The sequence below is a fragment of the Engraulis encrasicolus genome, chromosome 13, assembly GCF_034702125.1.
Source record: "Engraulis encrasicolus isolate BLACKSEA-1 chromosome 13, IST_EnEncr_1.0, whole genome shotgun sequence".
Classification (NCBI taxonomy): domain Eukaryota; kingdom Metazoa; phylum Chordata; class Actinopteri; order Clupeiformes; family Engraulidae; genus Engraulis; species Engraulis encrasicolus.
The window spans coordinates 24,359,577-24,375,933 of NC_085869.1; the positions used below are offsets into that span (position 1 = coordinate 24,359,577).

The 16,357-nt window shown below is 44.1% G+C and overlaps 1 protein-coding gene across 9 annotated transcripts in view; it reads left to right on the top strand.

Moving 5' to 3' along the window:
* Nucleotides 1–16,357, top strand: part of dip2a (disco-interacting protein 2 homolog A) — a 219,551-nt gene that overhangs the window by 193,862 nt on the left and 9,332 nt on the right. For 4 of the 9 annotated variants that reach the window (XM_063213515.1, XM_063213519.1, XM_063213522.1 and 1 more), the window contains 10 exons: nucleotides 627–834; nucleotides 2,975–3,084; nucleotides 4,102–4,182; nucleotides 4,504–4,627; nucleotides 5,400–5,521; nucleotides 5,793–5,904; nucleotides 7,704–7,813; nucleotides 8,847–8,977; nucleotides 9,614–9,782; nucleotides 14,910–15,080. In XM_063213515.1, coding sequence (XP_063069585.1) covers nucleotides 627–834; nucleotides 2,975–3,084; nucleotides 4,102–4,182; nucleotides 4,504–4,627; nucleotides 5,400–5,521; nucleotides 5,793–5,904; nucleotides 7,704–7,813; nucleotides 8,847–8,977; nucleotides 9,614–9,782; nucleotides 14,910–15,080 — 1,338 coding nt within the window. The remainder of the gene's footprint in view (nucleotides 1–626; nucleotides 835–2,974; nucleotides 3,085–4,101; nucleotides 4,183–4,503; nucleotides 4,628–5,399; nucleotides 5,522–5,792; nucleotides 5,905–7,703; nucleotides 7,814–8,846; nucleotides 8,978–9,613; nucleotides 9,783–14,909; nucleotides 15,081–16,357) is intronic. The other 5 variants (XM_063213516.1, XM_063213520.1, XM_063213518.1 and 2 more) reach the window with 3 other exon arrangements.

The following is a 16,357-nucleotide window of genomic DNA, read 5'->3' on the forward strand; positions in this document are numbered from 1 at the left end:
CGTGCGCGCGTGCACACGTGTTCGGATATGTGTATGTCTCTCCCTCACACTCTCGGCCTCTCTTTCTCCCCACCGTCACCTCCCTCTTTCCCTTGCTCCATCTTTCCATCTCCCTCCCCTTCTCTCTCTCCCTTCTCCTTCTCTCTCTCTCTCTCTCTCTGTCCATCTCCCCCCCTCTCCATCTCTCTCTCACCTCCCCCCTCTCCTTCTCTCCCCCCTCTCCTTCTCTCCTTCTCTCTCTCTCTTTCTCTCCCCCGTCACCTCTTCCTCCCCTCCCCTCTCTTCCTCTCTCCCCCCTCTCTCCCCCCTTCTCTCTCCATCTCTACCCCCCCTCCCTCCATCTCTCCATCTCTCCATCCCCATCCCCCCCTCTCCCTCTCTCTCCCCCGTCACCTCCCCCCCCTCCCTCTCCCCCCCTTCTCTCTCCCTCCATCTCTCCATCTCTCCATCCCCATCTCCCCCTCTCCTTCTCTCCTTCTCTCCCCCCTCTCCTTCTCTCCTTCTCTCTCTCTCTCTCTCTCTCTCTCTCTCTCTCTCTCTCTCTCTCTCCCCCGTCTCTCCCTCCCCCCACCATCTCTCCATCCCTCCATCTCTCTCCCCCCCTCCCTCCCTCTCTCCCTCCCCAGGCCATAGACAGTATCCACCAGGTGGGGGTGTACTGCCTGGCGCTGGTGCCGGCCAACACGCTACCCAAGGCTCCGCTGGGTGGCATCCACATCTCCGAGACCAAGCAGCGCTTCCTGGAGGGGGCGCTGCACCCCTGCAACGTGCTCATGTGCCCGCACACCTGCGTCACCAACCTGCCCAAGCCGCGCCAGAAGCAGCCAGGTACAGGTGTGTGCAGAAGGAGCCGCATGCCTTACTTACAATGCTCACAGCACCTCCGTAATGGGAATGCAGGCATGCTGGTGTGTGTGCATGGGTGGGGTGTGTGCATAATGTACAGTTGAGGACGATATTATTAGCCCCCCTCCTGAAATTAGACATTTCTCTTGATTTCTCAGTAAGAATGAACATTATTAACCGTTTCTGTTATTCTGGAAACAAATACACTGATGGAGATAATGTTCAATGAGTTGAATTTTGATTTTTCTATTGTTACGATGAGTTTAAACAAAAAAGGGCAAAAATTACAAGGACAAAATTATTAGCCCCCTGATCATTAATAGTCAATATGGCGCCATTTATGAACCAAAACTGACAACAGGCTCTGATAAGTTGCTACCTAGGTTGGCACATGCCCCACTAGGGATTTTGCCCCACTTCTTCACTGCAAAGTGTTCTAGCTGGTCCAAATCGCATGGATGCTGAACATAGACATTAACCACAGACTCTCAGTGGGATTGAGGACTGGACTATGAGCGGGTGATTCCAATATCATGATTTTAGTGTTGTTGAAGAACCTCTGAACTAATCTAAATGTATGCTGTGGGTTACAATGTTGTTGCAAGACCCAGCGATCCAGATTCAGACCCAGACTCCCTGTGTCTGAGGCTGAATAACACACTAAACTTGATGCCCCACCACTATGTGAAACTGTGGAAACTGCTTAGCCTCATTAGACCAAAGAAGCATTGGACACCTGCCTAGATAATTGTTATTGACCTGGCCTCACCTGGAGGTATTTTCCCCCCGAAGAAAGACAGTTGTTAGGGCTTGTCATCATATTGGGATTTGGGGCCATCATCACGGAAGAACCCCTTTACTAAAGGCAGTGCATATCAGAGTGTTATTGAGCTTTGCCTGTGAACATTTGAAAGTCAAAAATGAGTTTTGAATGTCTCTGCTTTCATCTGATGATATTCAATTGCACCTGCTTTGATGCATGGATTCTGCTTCTGTCCGGTGAAGAAAGGGATAGGCCTTGAATCGTTATAAGATGGTTTCCACAATTTAACATGGTGTTGGATGCATCATTCTGTGGCAGCCTCAGCCACAGGAAACCTTGTTTGGGTGTACGGCACCATAAAAACTGAAAATTATGATAGAATGTGGAAAGTGACCTTGCAAAAATATGCTCATAGAGGGAGGTAAGATCTTCACTGGATCTTTCAATAAGATAACCCAAAACTTGCATCCAAAATAATTCAAATGTTCTTCAAGGATACTAAAACCATGGTCATGGAGTGGTTCAGACCTCAATCCTTTAGATAGTATTTGAAGAGTGCTGAAAATGAATGCCCATCCTCAACATCCATGCAATTTGGACCAGCTGAAGTATTTGCAATGAAAAAAATGGGCCAAAATCCCTGGTAGGACATGTGCCAACATAGTTAACATCTAATCAAAGTGCCTGGTGTCATTTTTTGTTCATAAATGGCACTGTATTGACTATTAATGATAAGGGGGCTAATAATTTTGTCCTTGCCATTTTTACACTTTTTTGTTTAAACTCATTGTGAAAATGGAAAAGTCCAAATTTAACTTATTGGATACTATCTCCATGGTGTATTCGTTTCCAGAATAACATACATTTATTAATAATGATCATTCTCAATGATCAATGAAGAGATATGTCTAATTTCAGGAGGGGGGCTAGTAATATCGTCCTCAACTGTATGTATTATGAGAGAGAGAGATAGTGGCAGAGACAGAGGGAAAGAGATGGATACAGGTTGTATTGTATTGTATTGTATTGTAATGTATTGTAATGTATGTGTTTGTGTTTTCGTGACCTTCAGGTGGGTATATTTTAGCAAACAAAATACATTTTAGTGGTGGGTGTGGTGACTAGACGCCGTACCATTACGTCTGACCCGGGTCCCAGTGTGTGTATGTGTTTGTTGGTGAGTGAGTGAGTGAGTGAGTGAGTGAGTGAGTGAGTGAGTGAGTGAGTGAGTGTGTTGAGTTTGTGTGCAACTATGTATGTGTAAAGGCATGTGGATGCATGAAAGCATGCATTAATGTTTTCTCCACACGTGTTTAACTGTTGTATGTGTGCGCGTGCGCGCGTGTGTGTGTTTGGATGGCTTAGAGGTGGGCCCGGCCTCCATGATCGTGGGTAACCTGGTGGCGGGGAAGCGGATCGCCCAGGCCTGCGGCAGGGACGTGGCCCAGCTCGAGGATAATGACCAGGCACGTAAGGTAGCGTCATCCCCATCCCATCCCATCCCATCCCATGCACACCACGCCACTTTGTGCCTTGTTACAAGGAGTGAAACACACACTCACACATACACGCATATTCACACACACTAACACATACGCACACACACAGATGTACACACACACACACACACACACACACACACACACACACACACACACACACGTTGCGACAGGGACTTCAAGCAAGGTAAGGCTCCCCATTCTTCACCCCCTTCACCTCCACTGACACCATCCTTCATCATCATCATCATCATCATCATCATCTTTCATCCATCCATCCATCCATCCATCCATCCATCCATCCATCCATCCATCCATCCATCCATCCATCCATCCATCCATCCATCCATCCATCCATCCATCCATCCATCATCTCCACTGGCATTCTCAACCGAAGCTTCAGAATAATTTATTTGCTGTTCACGTGTGTTGCTTGCCGCAGCCACCTTATTGGGGAGTATGTCCAGAACATGGTTAAGTTATGAACCTGTCTAAATGAACCTGCATGAAAGTGGTAAAACTGCCAATAGATAGCCCACATCATGTGCCATTTTATTATGAAAATAAAGACTCCAGACTCAGGACTCTTGTATTAGATAATTTACCACTACCTCAAGGTTAATTTCACCTGAATTCCTACTGTACTTAGCCAGGTGCTTGGCATACTCCCTTGGTGGCTTGCAGGTCTTGTTTTGTACTGAATGTCTTGCTCTCTCCTCTCCTGTGGTAAAACTGCTAATAGATAGCCCATCTTGTGTCATTTCATTATGAAAATAAGGACTCCAAACTCAGGATTGGGTGGTTATTAGATGATTTACCACTACCTCAAGGTTAATTAAAGCTTGATTGCTACTCAGCCATGCTCTTGGTGTACTCCCTTGGTTGCTTGCAGGTCTCGTCATTTTATACTGAATGCCTTGCTCTCTATCCTCTGCTCTCTGCAGTTCTTGTTTTATACTGAATGTCTTGCTCTCTCTCCTCTGCTCTCTGCAGTTCTTGTATATGCAGGATGTGCTGCAGTGGCGGGCGCAGGCCACCCCTGACCACCCCCTCTTCATGCTGCTCAACGCTAAGGTAGAGTACTGGCTCCCTCTCCTGGTCAGATGAGGAAGTGCCACCGCCTTATCTTTGGTGCATGAAGAAACAGATGTGACATGTTCACTTTAAAGAAGTTCAAAATAGCAAGGGTCTTGCTTTTTTCTTCTCAGGGTATTGTGTTATGCAACAGTGGTTCATTTGTGCGTGTGCGTGTGTGCGTATGTGTGTGCGTTTGTTTGTTTGTTTGTTTGTGTGTGTGTGCGTGCGTGCGTGCGTGCGTGCGTGCGTGCGTGCGTGCGTGCGTGCCTGCGTGCGTGCGTGCGTGCGTGTGTGTGTGTGTGTGTGTGTTTTAAACAGGGCACGGTTGCCAGCACGGCCTCGTGTCTGCAGCTCCACAAGCGTGCGGAGCGTGTGGCCGTGGCCCTGATGGAGAAGGGCCGCCTCAACACCGGGGACCACGTGGCCCTGGTCTACCCCCCAGGTGAGGCCCCTGGCACGGGCACAGCACCTCCACGGCACCCCCCCTACCTTCAAAAACCTTACAGACCTCCAGCATCCTTTTACTGTGCCTGATTGGAACAGTAACATATGCCTTGCTTTGTCTAAGACTGATAAATAATAATTAAGATGACGAATAATTAAGTTGACTACTACCTACAAGAACTTTACAGACCTGCAGCATCCCTTTCTGTCTGATTTAAAGTAGCATATGCACAGCTGTGTCTGACTGGGAAACAATTAGGTTCTCGAATAAAAATAATGATTAGGATGACGATGATAATAATATTGTAGTTAAATAATTACAGTATAACATCTCGTCTACATCTCTGAAGCGGTTTTCACACATAGGAAGAACATAAAACGGTTCCTTCTGAACAGTTTGTGAAAAATCGAGCATTATACAAATTTGACCTTTATTTAACCAGGAAGGTCCCATTGAGGTAGAAACCTCTTCTTCCAGGGAGTCCTGGCCAAGACGGCATTAAAAATACTATACTATAATATAGAGAAGATTACTGTTCCTAAAGGAAATTAAGTTGTCTAGAAGCTTACAAGAATACACAGTTACACACAAACCTAAAACACATCATTGTACATTCAACATACAGCATATGCTTGAGTGCAATCTGCCATTCTGCAGTTCTCGCACACACATGCACACACAAACACACACGCACACAAATTGTATAATATTGAAAATGATCGATATGTCAACTAGTAAGACTCAGGTTCTTCCTTGTGCTCCTTTGCAGGTATCGACCTGATAGCAACCTTTTACGGTTGCCTGTATGCGGGCTGTGTGCCCGTCACAGTCAGACCCCCCCACCCCCAAAACCTGGCCACCACCCTCCCCACCGTCAAGATGATTGTCGAGGTAAAGCATAGGCCTCCGTGTACACAAACACACACACACATACATACACACACAAAGCCTTATACTTTTCCACTAGCACCAGTCACTCAAATCAGATGAATCTTTTTTTTCCAGTCCACACAATAAACAATACAGGTATACTCATGTTCTCGGGTATTTCACCACTTGCTGTAAGGCAGCTCTCTATTTGTAGAGTGCCTTTTGTACACAAAGACCATTGAATATGCATACATCTTCTTTTCCCAAATGTCTGCTTGTGGCTGGCTGGCAGGTGAGCAAGTCTGTGTGCATCCTGACCACTCAAGCAATAACGAAGCTACTGAGATCCAAAGAGGCGGCGGCCGCAGTGGACGTGAAGAGCTGGCCCATGGTGCTGGACACAGGTGCGTTACCGTACTGTACCTGCCATTGCAGTTCAGAAGCTGTGAAGTGACAAATCTTATTCCCTGTGACAAATGGATCATATAAACAAATAAAATTGCAGACATCCTGACTCCCAAAAGATCAGGGGGTAATTTTGGCCTGGGGAAAGGTGACAAATTAGCAAATGGCGGGAAGTGATGTTGAGACTTCTGTATGTTTCCTGACCAGGGTTCCCACACGTCCTGGAAAACCTGGAAAACCTGGAAATTTAGAGATATGTTTTCAAGTCCTTGAATGTCCTGGAAATTCACCAAATGTCCTGGAAAAAAATATTTTGTCCTGGATTTTTTTTCCTTCAACTTTTTCCCGATTTTGTTTGTGGTATAATTTTTACTCTTTTTTGAGTCTAGACATGACGATTGAATTTATATCCACGCATTGAATACATTATTGTCCACACACACATGCACAGTTTGGTCAGGTTGCCATCTTTGATTGCACTTATACACAGTTATATTCTTTGACTCAGTGTTGCCAAAAGTCGCTACAAGTCGCTAGTTGGCTTGCTGAAAAGTCGCTAGATGATATGATGGCGTTATATATCTCTCGAAAACATGCCTAGGGTCATAATAGGCCTACAAATAGGCAGTGCTAGCACTTACTTACAAAAAATTGTAGTGCTATCTTTTTTTGGAGATCAGAGCATATCTGCAGCCCTGCTTAATCGTAGGAAATGCTTCTGACAGCAGCTCAGCGTCACTGAGGTGCTGTTTCCACGTAGCTGGATATTTTTGTATGTGGATATTTTTTTCTCCTGCTTGTATTGGTTTTGCATTGGTTTTGGCCTTCCGTTTCCACGTAGCAGATATTTAAAATCCAGGTATAAAAAGCAGGAGAAAAAAATATCCTGTTTAGGGGGCTGAAACGCATTTGTTACAATGGAGGATTTTTTTATCCACATGTTGCATTTACACCTAGCAGGAGAAAAAAATACCCTGCTAAAAAAATATCCTGCTACGTGGAAACAGCACCTGAAAAGACATGTTTTACCAAAAAGTTGCTAAATGTGGATTTTAGTCGCCGAAAGGTTAAAGGTTAAAAGGTTAAAATGAACCATTCCATCTGTTGTTTAATTTATTACTTGTCCCCTGTCGGTGTGTCGCTGTGTATGCCCAAATTGTGGGTTCGACGGAGAAAACATCCGTCCTAAATTACCAAAAAATGGTCCTGGAAATGTCCTGGAAATGTCCTGGAAAGTGATTTTTAAATAAGTGTGGGAACCCTGCTGACATTTTATCTCTCTGGTACCGTTATTAAAAATCTGCAGTGCTTACCAATTGAGTTGCTTTTTCGCCTGGAATATTTTTTTTTTTACGACAGCTGCTTCAGGAGTAAACCGGGTTAAGTTATGAGGTAAATCATCTAATAGAAGAGCCTGGAGTCCTCAAGAAAACGAAGATTCCAGGCTCTTCTATTAGATGATTTAACTCTTCAACTTAACCTGGTTTACTCCTAAACCAGCTTCTTAGTATACGCCCCTGTTCTCAATCCATGTTGTAGTTTTCTTGTGTCTGTGTAAATGAGCACACTTTTTTGTTTATTTTTTGTCTGAGTATTTGTTTTTTCCTTCATATTGTTTACACTTACGTACATTTCGTATTGTATCCCATTATCAAACACATAAACAAACATTTGTAAAAAAAAAAATGTTAACATTGTGACTAGACTATAATACCTGTAGTGATGCCTGCTCTGCTCCTGTGTTGCTTTCGCTCTCCTTCTTATTCTTGCGTTACCTGTCATCGCTGGGCTCCTTCAGATGATCTGCCCAGGAAGAAGCCCCCTCAGATCTACAAGCCGCCCACGCCAGAGATGCTGGCCTACCTGGACTTCAGCGTGTCCACCACGGGCATCCTAGCCGGAGTCAAGGTACCGTCCTACTGACGCATATACATGGACAGCGGTCTTCTATTGTATTCCATTCAAAGGTGTGGAGACATTTAGTCTGAAATTTGGAAACAAAGGTGCAACAATTTGGTGGAACTGAGCTCTGAGAAGTGTAGTTGCAGTTCAATTACAACAAGTCCAAAGTAGTTATTTAGTTAGGTAGAAGTTAATTCAACACTTTGAGTTGAGGACGAAGATCTCTGTTAAAGGACCAGTTCAGTCAATTTCAACATGCAGTTGTAATGCTCACACTATTTGTCAGTACCTGAGTTTTTTTCTTCTTCTTCTTCTTCAGCCTTTTCCGAGATCCTGGTCATTGTAATGGGGGCAGCGCTTTGTTTACATTTCAAAAAAACATTTTTATTTATTCCTAAAAAACATCCGAAAGGTTATACAACATCAGCAGACAACTAGCAAACAGCGGTACCTTTTGGGAAAATATTTGGAGTAGGCCTATGTTATTTAAAAAAAAAAAATGTAAACAAACGCTGCCCCCATTAGAATAGCTCATATCTCTGAAAGGGATTAGCTGAAAAATGTAGCATCACCGGGTACTGCCAAGTCAAGGGTAGCGTGAGCAATACAGCAGCATATCGTCACCTTCTTAAAATAATCGCCTAAGTCATTTTTTTCCAGGTTTGTCAGGGAACACAAAAACTCCCTCAGAAAGGGGGAGGACATGAGTTAGGCGAAAACGTGAACTTGACCAAAAAATGACTTAGGCGATTATTTTAGGAAGGTGACGATATTGAAATTGACTGAATTGATCCTTTAAGATCCCTGCCTTGTGTTGTCTTTTCCTGTGCCGAGCTGTGGCCACGCTGGTGTCAGAATTCCCATGCTGCCACCAGTGCCTTGTGTTGTATTGTGTTGTATTGTGTTGTATTGTATTGTATTGTATTGTGTTGTGTTGTGTTGTGTTGTATTGTGTTGCATTGTGGTAAGATCCCCTTGCCTTGTCTTGTCTCTCCCTGTGCCCTTTTCTACAATGCCCCTGGCCATGCTGTGATGTCAGATGTCCCATGCTGCCACCAGTGCCTTGTGTCGCTCCATCAAGCTGCAGTGTGAGCTGTACCCCTCGCGCCAGATCGCCATCTGCCTCGACCCCTACTGCGGACTGGGCTTCGCACTCTGGTGCCTCTGCAGGTCAGTGGCTAGGCTGGCTGTGTGTGTGTGTGTGTGTGTGTGTGTGTACGTGTGCGTGCGTGTTTGTACGTGTGCGTGCGTGTGAGTGTGCATGCGTGTTTGTACGTGTGCGTGTGTGTTTGTACGTGTGCATGCGTGTTTGTACGTGTGCGTGCGTGTTTGTACGTGTGCGTGTTTGTACGTGAGCGTGTGTGTAGGCGTGTGCGTGTGTGTGGGCATGTGCGTGCGTGTTTTTGAGTGTGTGCGTGCATGTGTAAACTGACAGGTTGTGTGTGTGTATGTGATTAATTTCTCTCAGTTTGTGAAAATGAATTCAATTCTCCTCTGTGCGTAGGTGTGGTATGCATCTGTTCAATGCCAGTGAATGTGACCTGGTACTTCTGTATGTGACCTAAACTGTGTGTGTGTGTGTGTGTGTGTGTGTGTGTGTGTGTGTGTGTGTGTGTGTGTGTGTGTGTGTGTGTGTGTGTGTGTGTGTGTGTGTGTGTGTGTGTGTGTGTGTGTGTGTGTGTGTGTGTGTGTGTGTGTGTGTGCGTGCGCGCGCGCGTGTTTGTGCGCGTGTGTGTGTGTGTGCGTGTGTGCGCGTGTGTGTGTGTGTGTGCGTATGCTTACGTATGCTTACATGTGCCTCTGCAGTGTGTACTCGGGTCACCAGTCCATCTTGGTGCCTCCTCTGGAGCTGGAGAGCAACGTGTCGCTGTGGCTCTCGGCCGTCAGCCAGTACAAAGTGCGCGTCACCTTCTGCTCCTACTCCGTCATGGAGATGTGCACCAAGGGCCTGGGCTCCCAGACAGAGGCACTCAGGGTAAGGCCCCACTACACTACTCTACATTATACATTACACTACAATACACTACACCACACTACACTACACTACACTACACTACACTACACTACACTACACTACACTACACTACTCAGTCATGGAGATGTGCACCAAGGGCCTGGGCTCACAGACAGAGGCACTCAGGGTAAGGCCGCACTACACTACACTACACTACACTACACTATTAGTTCAGCGGATGGGACACACAAAAGGGCCTTATCGTGCACTTTTGAGTGAAAGCATGAAAATCGGTACACATATCCTTCTTGATATGCTGATTAATGTTAGCGTTGGAGGCGTCGCGAAAAATGCATCGTTTTCAAGATGGCCGCCAAATTCAATATGGCCAACCCATATTAATGAATCTACCTGATATTTGGTAGTAAAAGCATGAGAATCGGTACACATATTCTTCTTGATATGCTGATTAATATTAGCATTGGAGACGTAGCGAAAAATGCATTGTTTTCAAGATGGCCGCCAAATCCAGTATGGCCGACCCATATTAATGAATCTACCTGACACTTGGTATTAAAAGCATGAAAATTGGTACATATATCATTCTTGATATGCTGATTAATATTAGCATTGGAGGCGTTGCGAAAAATTTTGCATTTTCAAGATGGCCGCCAAATCCAATATGGCCCACCCATATTAATGAATCTTCTTGACACTTGGTATTAAAAGCATGAAAATTGGTACACATATCATTCTTGATATGCTGATTAATATTAGCATTGGAGGCATTGCAAAAAATGCTGTATTTTTAAGATGGCCGCCACATCCATTATGGCCAACCCATATTAATGAAGCTACCTGACAGTTTGTAGTAAAGGCATGGAAATTTGTGCACAGTTACTTTTTTATATTTTGATTGATAAAAGAATTCGATACTTTGCAAAAAAGTTTACATTTCAAGATGGCTGCCAAATCAAATATGGCAAACACATTTTAATAAATCCTTCAGGCACTTTTAGTAAAACCATGGAAACTGGTGCACATTTACTTCTTGATGTGCTCATTAATATTAGAAATTGAGGCATTGTGGGAAAAAAACAAATTTTCAAAATGGCCAACTAAGATAGTGTTTATAAGAAAATACATATTTTTCTACAAAAATATTTTGGCATTGCATATAATTTAACACTCACAAAATACCATTGAAACGGATTAAACATTATTGGCATGTTATCAAGTGAAGTGATGCATATGTTATGGTTTTGTCCAAACTGTGTCTGCCACCACCACAGTAGATTATTTTCTGTAATGTGATGACTTTAGAATAGGTGCAAGAGTTTGCATCACCTCTTGTGTTCTACCACTCTATAATAGGTAGCCTACATAAACTTAAGTGTTAAAGCCTTACACTTTGAAGATTGTTGACTTTGTTTGCATTATAGGTTTTGTACAGATGGACAGATATGTATGAAATGTTCTCTGCTAATACTCTTCAATCGGTTTGATTGCATTCTTGAGGCCTCAAATAGGTAATACGGCATAGCGTTATGTACAAATCCAAGACTTTTGAGGGGCTTGTGGGATGTACAGCACCTCTAGCGCTTAGTGATAACTGCATAGGCCTTGTACAAATTCCAAAAGGGCCAGGATTTCAAGATTGCTAGATAGAAAGTTAACTTGATTTGTTAATTCATGGACATTGTTATGATTGCTTACTTCAAAGAAACTAATAGTTGAGGACTACTTCTAGCTGCACAAGGTTTTCAAACAAACTGCAATCCTGCACCCAATGCAAGTTGTATGGTAAGCTTATATCTTGCCTGGTTAACACAAGGTGATCTCAAAAGTGATATAATCTGGTGGTTATGCAATTTCTCATAGTAAAGTTGTGATTTACGATTGCCCATGGCAGTTTATAGGTCGTTAAGAATGTGGTATTTGGCATATGTGTAGCCCATATCCAATCATGTCAGTTGTATCTATTCAAACAAACTGCAGCCATCGCCTTTACACCCCTACTCTTTCTCCTAATTGCACCCCAAGATCTGTTACCCTCACTGAGGGATGGAATCCATGCTACATTTCAGATCAGAACAATGGTGTATACTATGGCCAACATCAATCAAACTGCCAATAATGCCTAATTAAAAGATTGACATAAACTTTGAATAAATGGTGAATGGCACAGTTGGAACATGATGGCCATCAAAAAGTCAACTCAGGGTATGTAAAATATAACTTGAGAGAAAAGTTTACATGTACAGTATTAGGATTCATTTCTAGACCATGATAATGGTGTGTGTGTGCGTGTGTGTGTGTCCGTGTGTGTGTCCGTGTGTGTGTCCGTGTGTGTGTGTGTGTGTGTGTGTGTGTGTGTGTCCGTGTGTGTGTGTGTGTGTGTGTCAGTCAACCGGTGCCGTACGGCAGTCTGCACACTGTGCACAGCTAGTGTGTGAATGTGTATGTATGCGTGTATGTCTTTTTTCAAAGCGCTTTGAGTAAACTTCATAGTTGTGATACTGTGCTACATAAATACATATTGCAATGTATTGTATTGTAATATGGGTCAGTCATATTTGATTTTTGTTCATGGCCCCTAATATGAATAAGCATCTAATGTAAAGAAGTAACTATGTGTACCAATTGTCATGCTTTTACCACAAATTACCAGGTAGTTAATATGGGCTGGCCATATTTGGCGGCCATCTTGAAAACAATTATTTTTTTCCCCGCGACGCCTCCAATGCTAATATTAATCAGCATATCAAGGAGATGTGTACCGATTTTCATGCTTTTACCACCAAGTGTCAGGTAGATTCATTAATATGGGTTGGTCATATTGGATTTGGCGGCCATCTTGAAAACGATGACTTTTTTGTGACTCCTCCAATGCTAATGTTAATCAGCATATCAAGAAGGATATGTGGACCGATTTTCATGCTTTTACTACCAAGTCTTTGGTAGATTCATTAATATGGGTCGGTCTTATTGGATTTGGCGGCCATCTTGAAAACGATGAATTTTGCGCAACGCCTCCAACGCTAAACTTAATCAGCATATCAAGAAGGATATGTGTACCGATTTTCATGCCTTTACTACCAAGTGTTAGGTAGATAGGTAGATTCATAAATATGAATTGGCCATATTGGATTTGGCGGCCATCTAGAAAATTAATACATTTTTCAAGACGCCTCCAATGCTAATGTTAATCAGCATATCAAGAAGGATATTTGTACCGATTTTCATGCTTTTACTACAAAGTGTCAGGTAGATTCATTAATATGGGTCGGCCATATTGGATTTGGCGGCCATCTTGAAAACGCAGAATTTTTCGCGACGCCTCCAACGCTAATATTAATCAGCATACCAAGAAGGATATGTGTACCGATTTTCATGCTTTTACTCAAAAGTGCACGATCAAATCACCCATCCGCTGGACTATATACCACGCTACACTGCACTACACTACACCACACCACACCACACCACACCACTTTACACTACACTACACTACACTACACTACACTACACTACACCACACCACACCACACTACACTAGTATACCAGGGCTTGACACTGGCACTAGCCAACCGGCCAAATGCTGGTAAAACTTGGCTGTGGCTAGTAATAATTTCAGTCTCACTAGCCAATTTGGCAGGTATCTTATTCTACGATATGACATACAGTATCAGCATAGCCTTTATTTTGCGCTTTGCCCCTGTATCAATTGTTCGTATTTAGTTCAAGAAAAAGCTCAGTTACTCAGTTTCTATTTGTTTGATTTATTTCCATGTAGAAGTGCACTCGTCTTCTTGCTTTAGCATCTCATCTTCTGAAGTTAGATGTACAGTGTCATGATAAAGAAAAAAACAATATTAAATTCTTGGCTAGTAGAATAGCTGAATGTCTAGTGACTTGGGAAAACCACTAGCCGCAGTGGCCGGTAAGCAAAAAAGTTAATGTCATGCCCTGTAGTATACACTACACTACACTACACTACACCACACCACGTTACACTACACTACACTACAATACACTACACTACGCTACACCACGTTACACTACACTACACCACACCACACCACGTGACACTACACTACACTACACCAGACTGCACTACACTACACTCCACACTATACCACTACACCACACTACACTACACTACTCTACACTACACTACACTACACTACACTACACTACACTACACTACACCACACCACACCACACCACACCACACCACACCACGTTACACTACACTACACTACACCAGACTGCACTACACTACACTACTCTACGCCACACTACACTACACTACAATACACTACACTACACTACTCTGCGCCACACTGCACTATACTACGCCACGCCACGCCACGCTACGCTACACTACACTACACTACACCACACCACACTACACTATACCACACTACACTACGCGACGCCACACTACACTACACTATGCCACGCCACACCACACTACACTACACCATTCCACACTATACTACACTACACCACGCCACGCCACGCTTTTGAATACCTTTACATTGTTGGCCCTCACTGCCAAGTGGTTGGTACACAGGTTAACCCATTTAAGCTCAAGGCATCTGCAAAACGCAGCATCAGGCTTAAACGGTATTAAATAGCTTGCAGTAATATGACTCATGTTGTTTCTGCTTTGTGGAGACTCCTTGCTGCAATCTAAACCTGCGCAACACTTGCATCCCGTGGTTTATTGCATACATACTGTTCCTCTATTCTCTCTCTCTCTCTCTCTCTCTCTCTCTCTCTCTCTCTCTCTCTCTCTCTCTCTCTCTCTCTCTCTCTCTCTCTCTCTCTCTCTCTCTCTCTCTCTCTCTCTCTCTCTCTCTCTCTCTGTCTCTCTCTCTCTCTCTCTCTCTCTCAAATTCAAATATGCTTTATTGCCATGCCTCTCATGGACAATTAAGAACATCAAGAACATTAGACACACACACACACACACACGAACTCAAAACAATTCATTGTATTCAATTAATCTTTAATTAACAATTCATCTTTAGCATTCAAATATTTTTTAACATTTATTGTATTCCATCAATCAAGTCATTCATTCTCTCTCGTGTCCTCTATTTTCTCTTGCCTGGCTGCGTGGCGTGCCGTGGCGTGTAGCTGCGTAACGTGAACCTGTCGTGCGTGCGCACATGCATGGTGGTGGCGGAGGAGCGGCCGCGCATCACGCTGACCCAGTCCTTCTCCAAGATCTTCAAGGACCTGGGCCTCTCCCCGCGCGCCGTCTCCACCACCTTCGGGTGCAGAGTCAACGTGGCCATATGCCTGCAGGTGAGAGCACGTACACGCACACACACACACACACACACACACACACACACACACACACACACACACACACACACACACACACACACACACACACACACACACACACACACACACACACACACACACACGCTTATTCTCATGCCACGCACAAACATGCATGCACAATTATGTACAGTCACACACAATCACACATACACTAGCTGGTGAGACACACGTCTCCTATAACCACTCACGCACACAGATGCATATATGCAAAGGCAGGCACACGCACATACTCAATAATCACACACACACACACACACACACACACACACACACACACACACACACACACACACACACACACACACACACACACACACACACACACACACACACACACACACACACACCTTACCCTGTACCCACTCCACTCAAAGCCCCACTGTTACGGTACAGCCAGTCCGCTTGTCAGCCATTCTCTGCACTCCCAGGTCACCTACCGCCAGAATGCTAACAGGAATAGCTAAGAACTAAGGCCTACATGGAAAGATGAACACTGATTTTATCAAAGAGTTCATCTTTTATGCAACACAAGTGATTTTTTCCTTTGTGTAACACAAGGGAAAGGGGTTGTTGTCCCTGACCACCTTTTTCATGATTTTTAGCCTTGATGTCAGTGTTTGAGCTCCTCTTATCACTGTGTTTCTTAATACCGCCACCATACTAGTCACGATCCGGATCCAGGACATTTTTAAAGACTCCTCACCATTGCGGGATAGGGTGAATTTTGACATTTCATTTTCTAATTCAACAAAAAGAAGGCCGAAAAACTTGGTGTAGCATAGTGAAATGTTCTATCAAACAGCTTCCTTGGCGGGGGTCTGCACTCTCTGAGTGCATTTCTAATGTCTGCTGTGCTGTGTCCGTCCTCTTCTTTCATCGACTCACTCTGACGCCTGTTGACTCTCTCTACTTCCTGTGTGTGTACTGTACGATTGTGTGTCTTTTTCTCTGTTCTCTGGTCACTCACAACCCACTCACTGTTTGTGTCTGTGTGTGCATCTGTCCTGTGTGTGTATCTGTCGTGTGTGTGTGTGTGTGTGTGCGTGTGCGTGTGCGTGTGCGTGTGCGTGTGTGTTACTCTGTGTCATGTCCTTTTCTCCTCTTGTTCTCCTCTCCCCTCTCCCTGTGCCCCCTCGTCAGCCCAACAGGCTGGGGAAGCTGGCTGAGCAGGTACAGTACTACTGTACCAGAGATTCTTTAAGTATATAGAGATATGCCAATGTAATATGTTG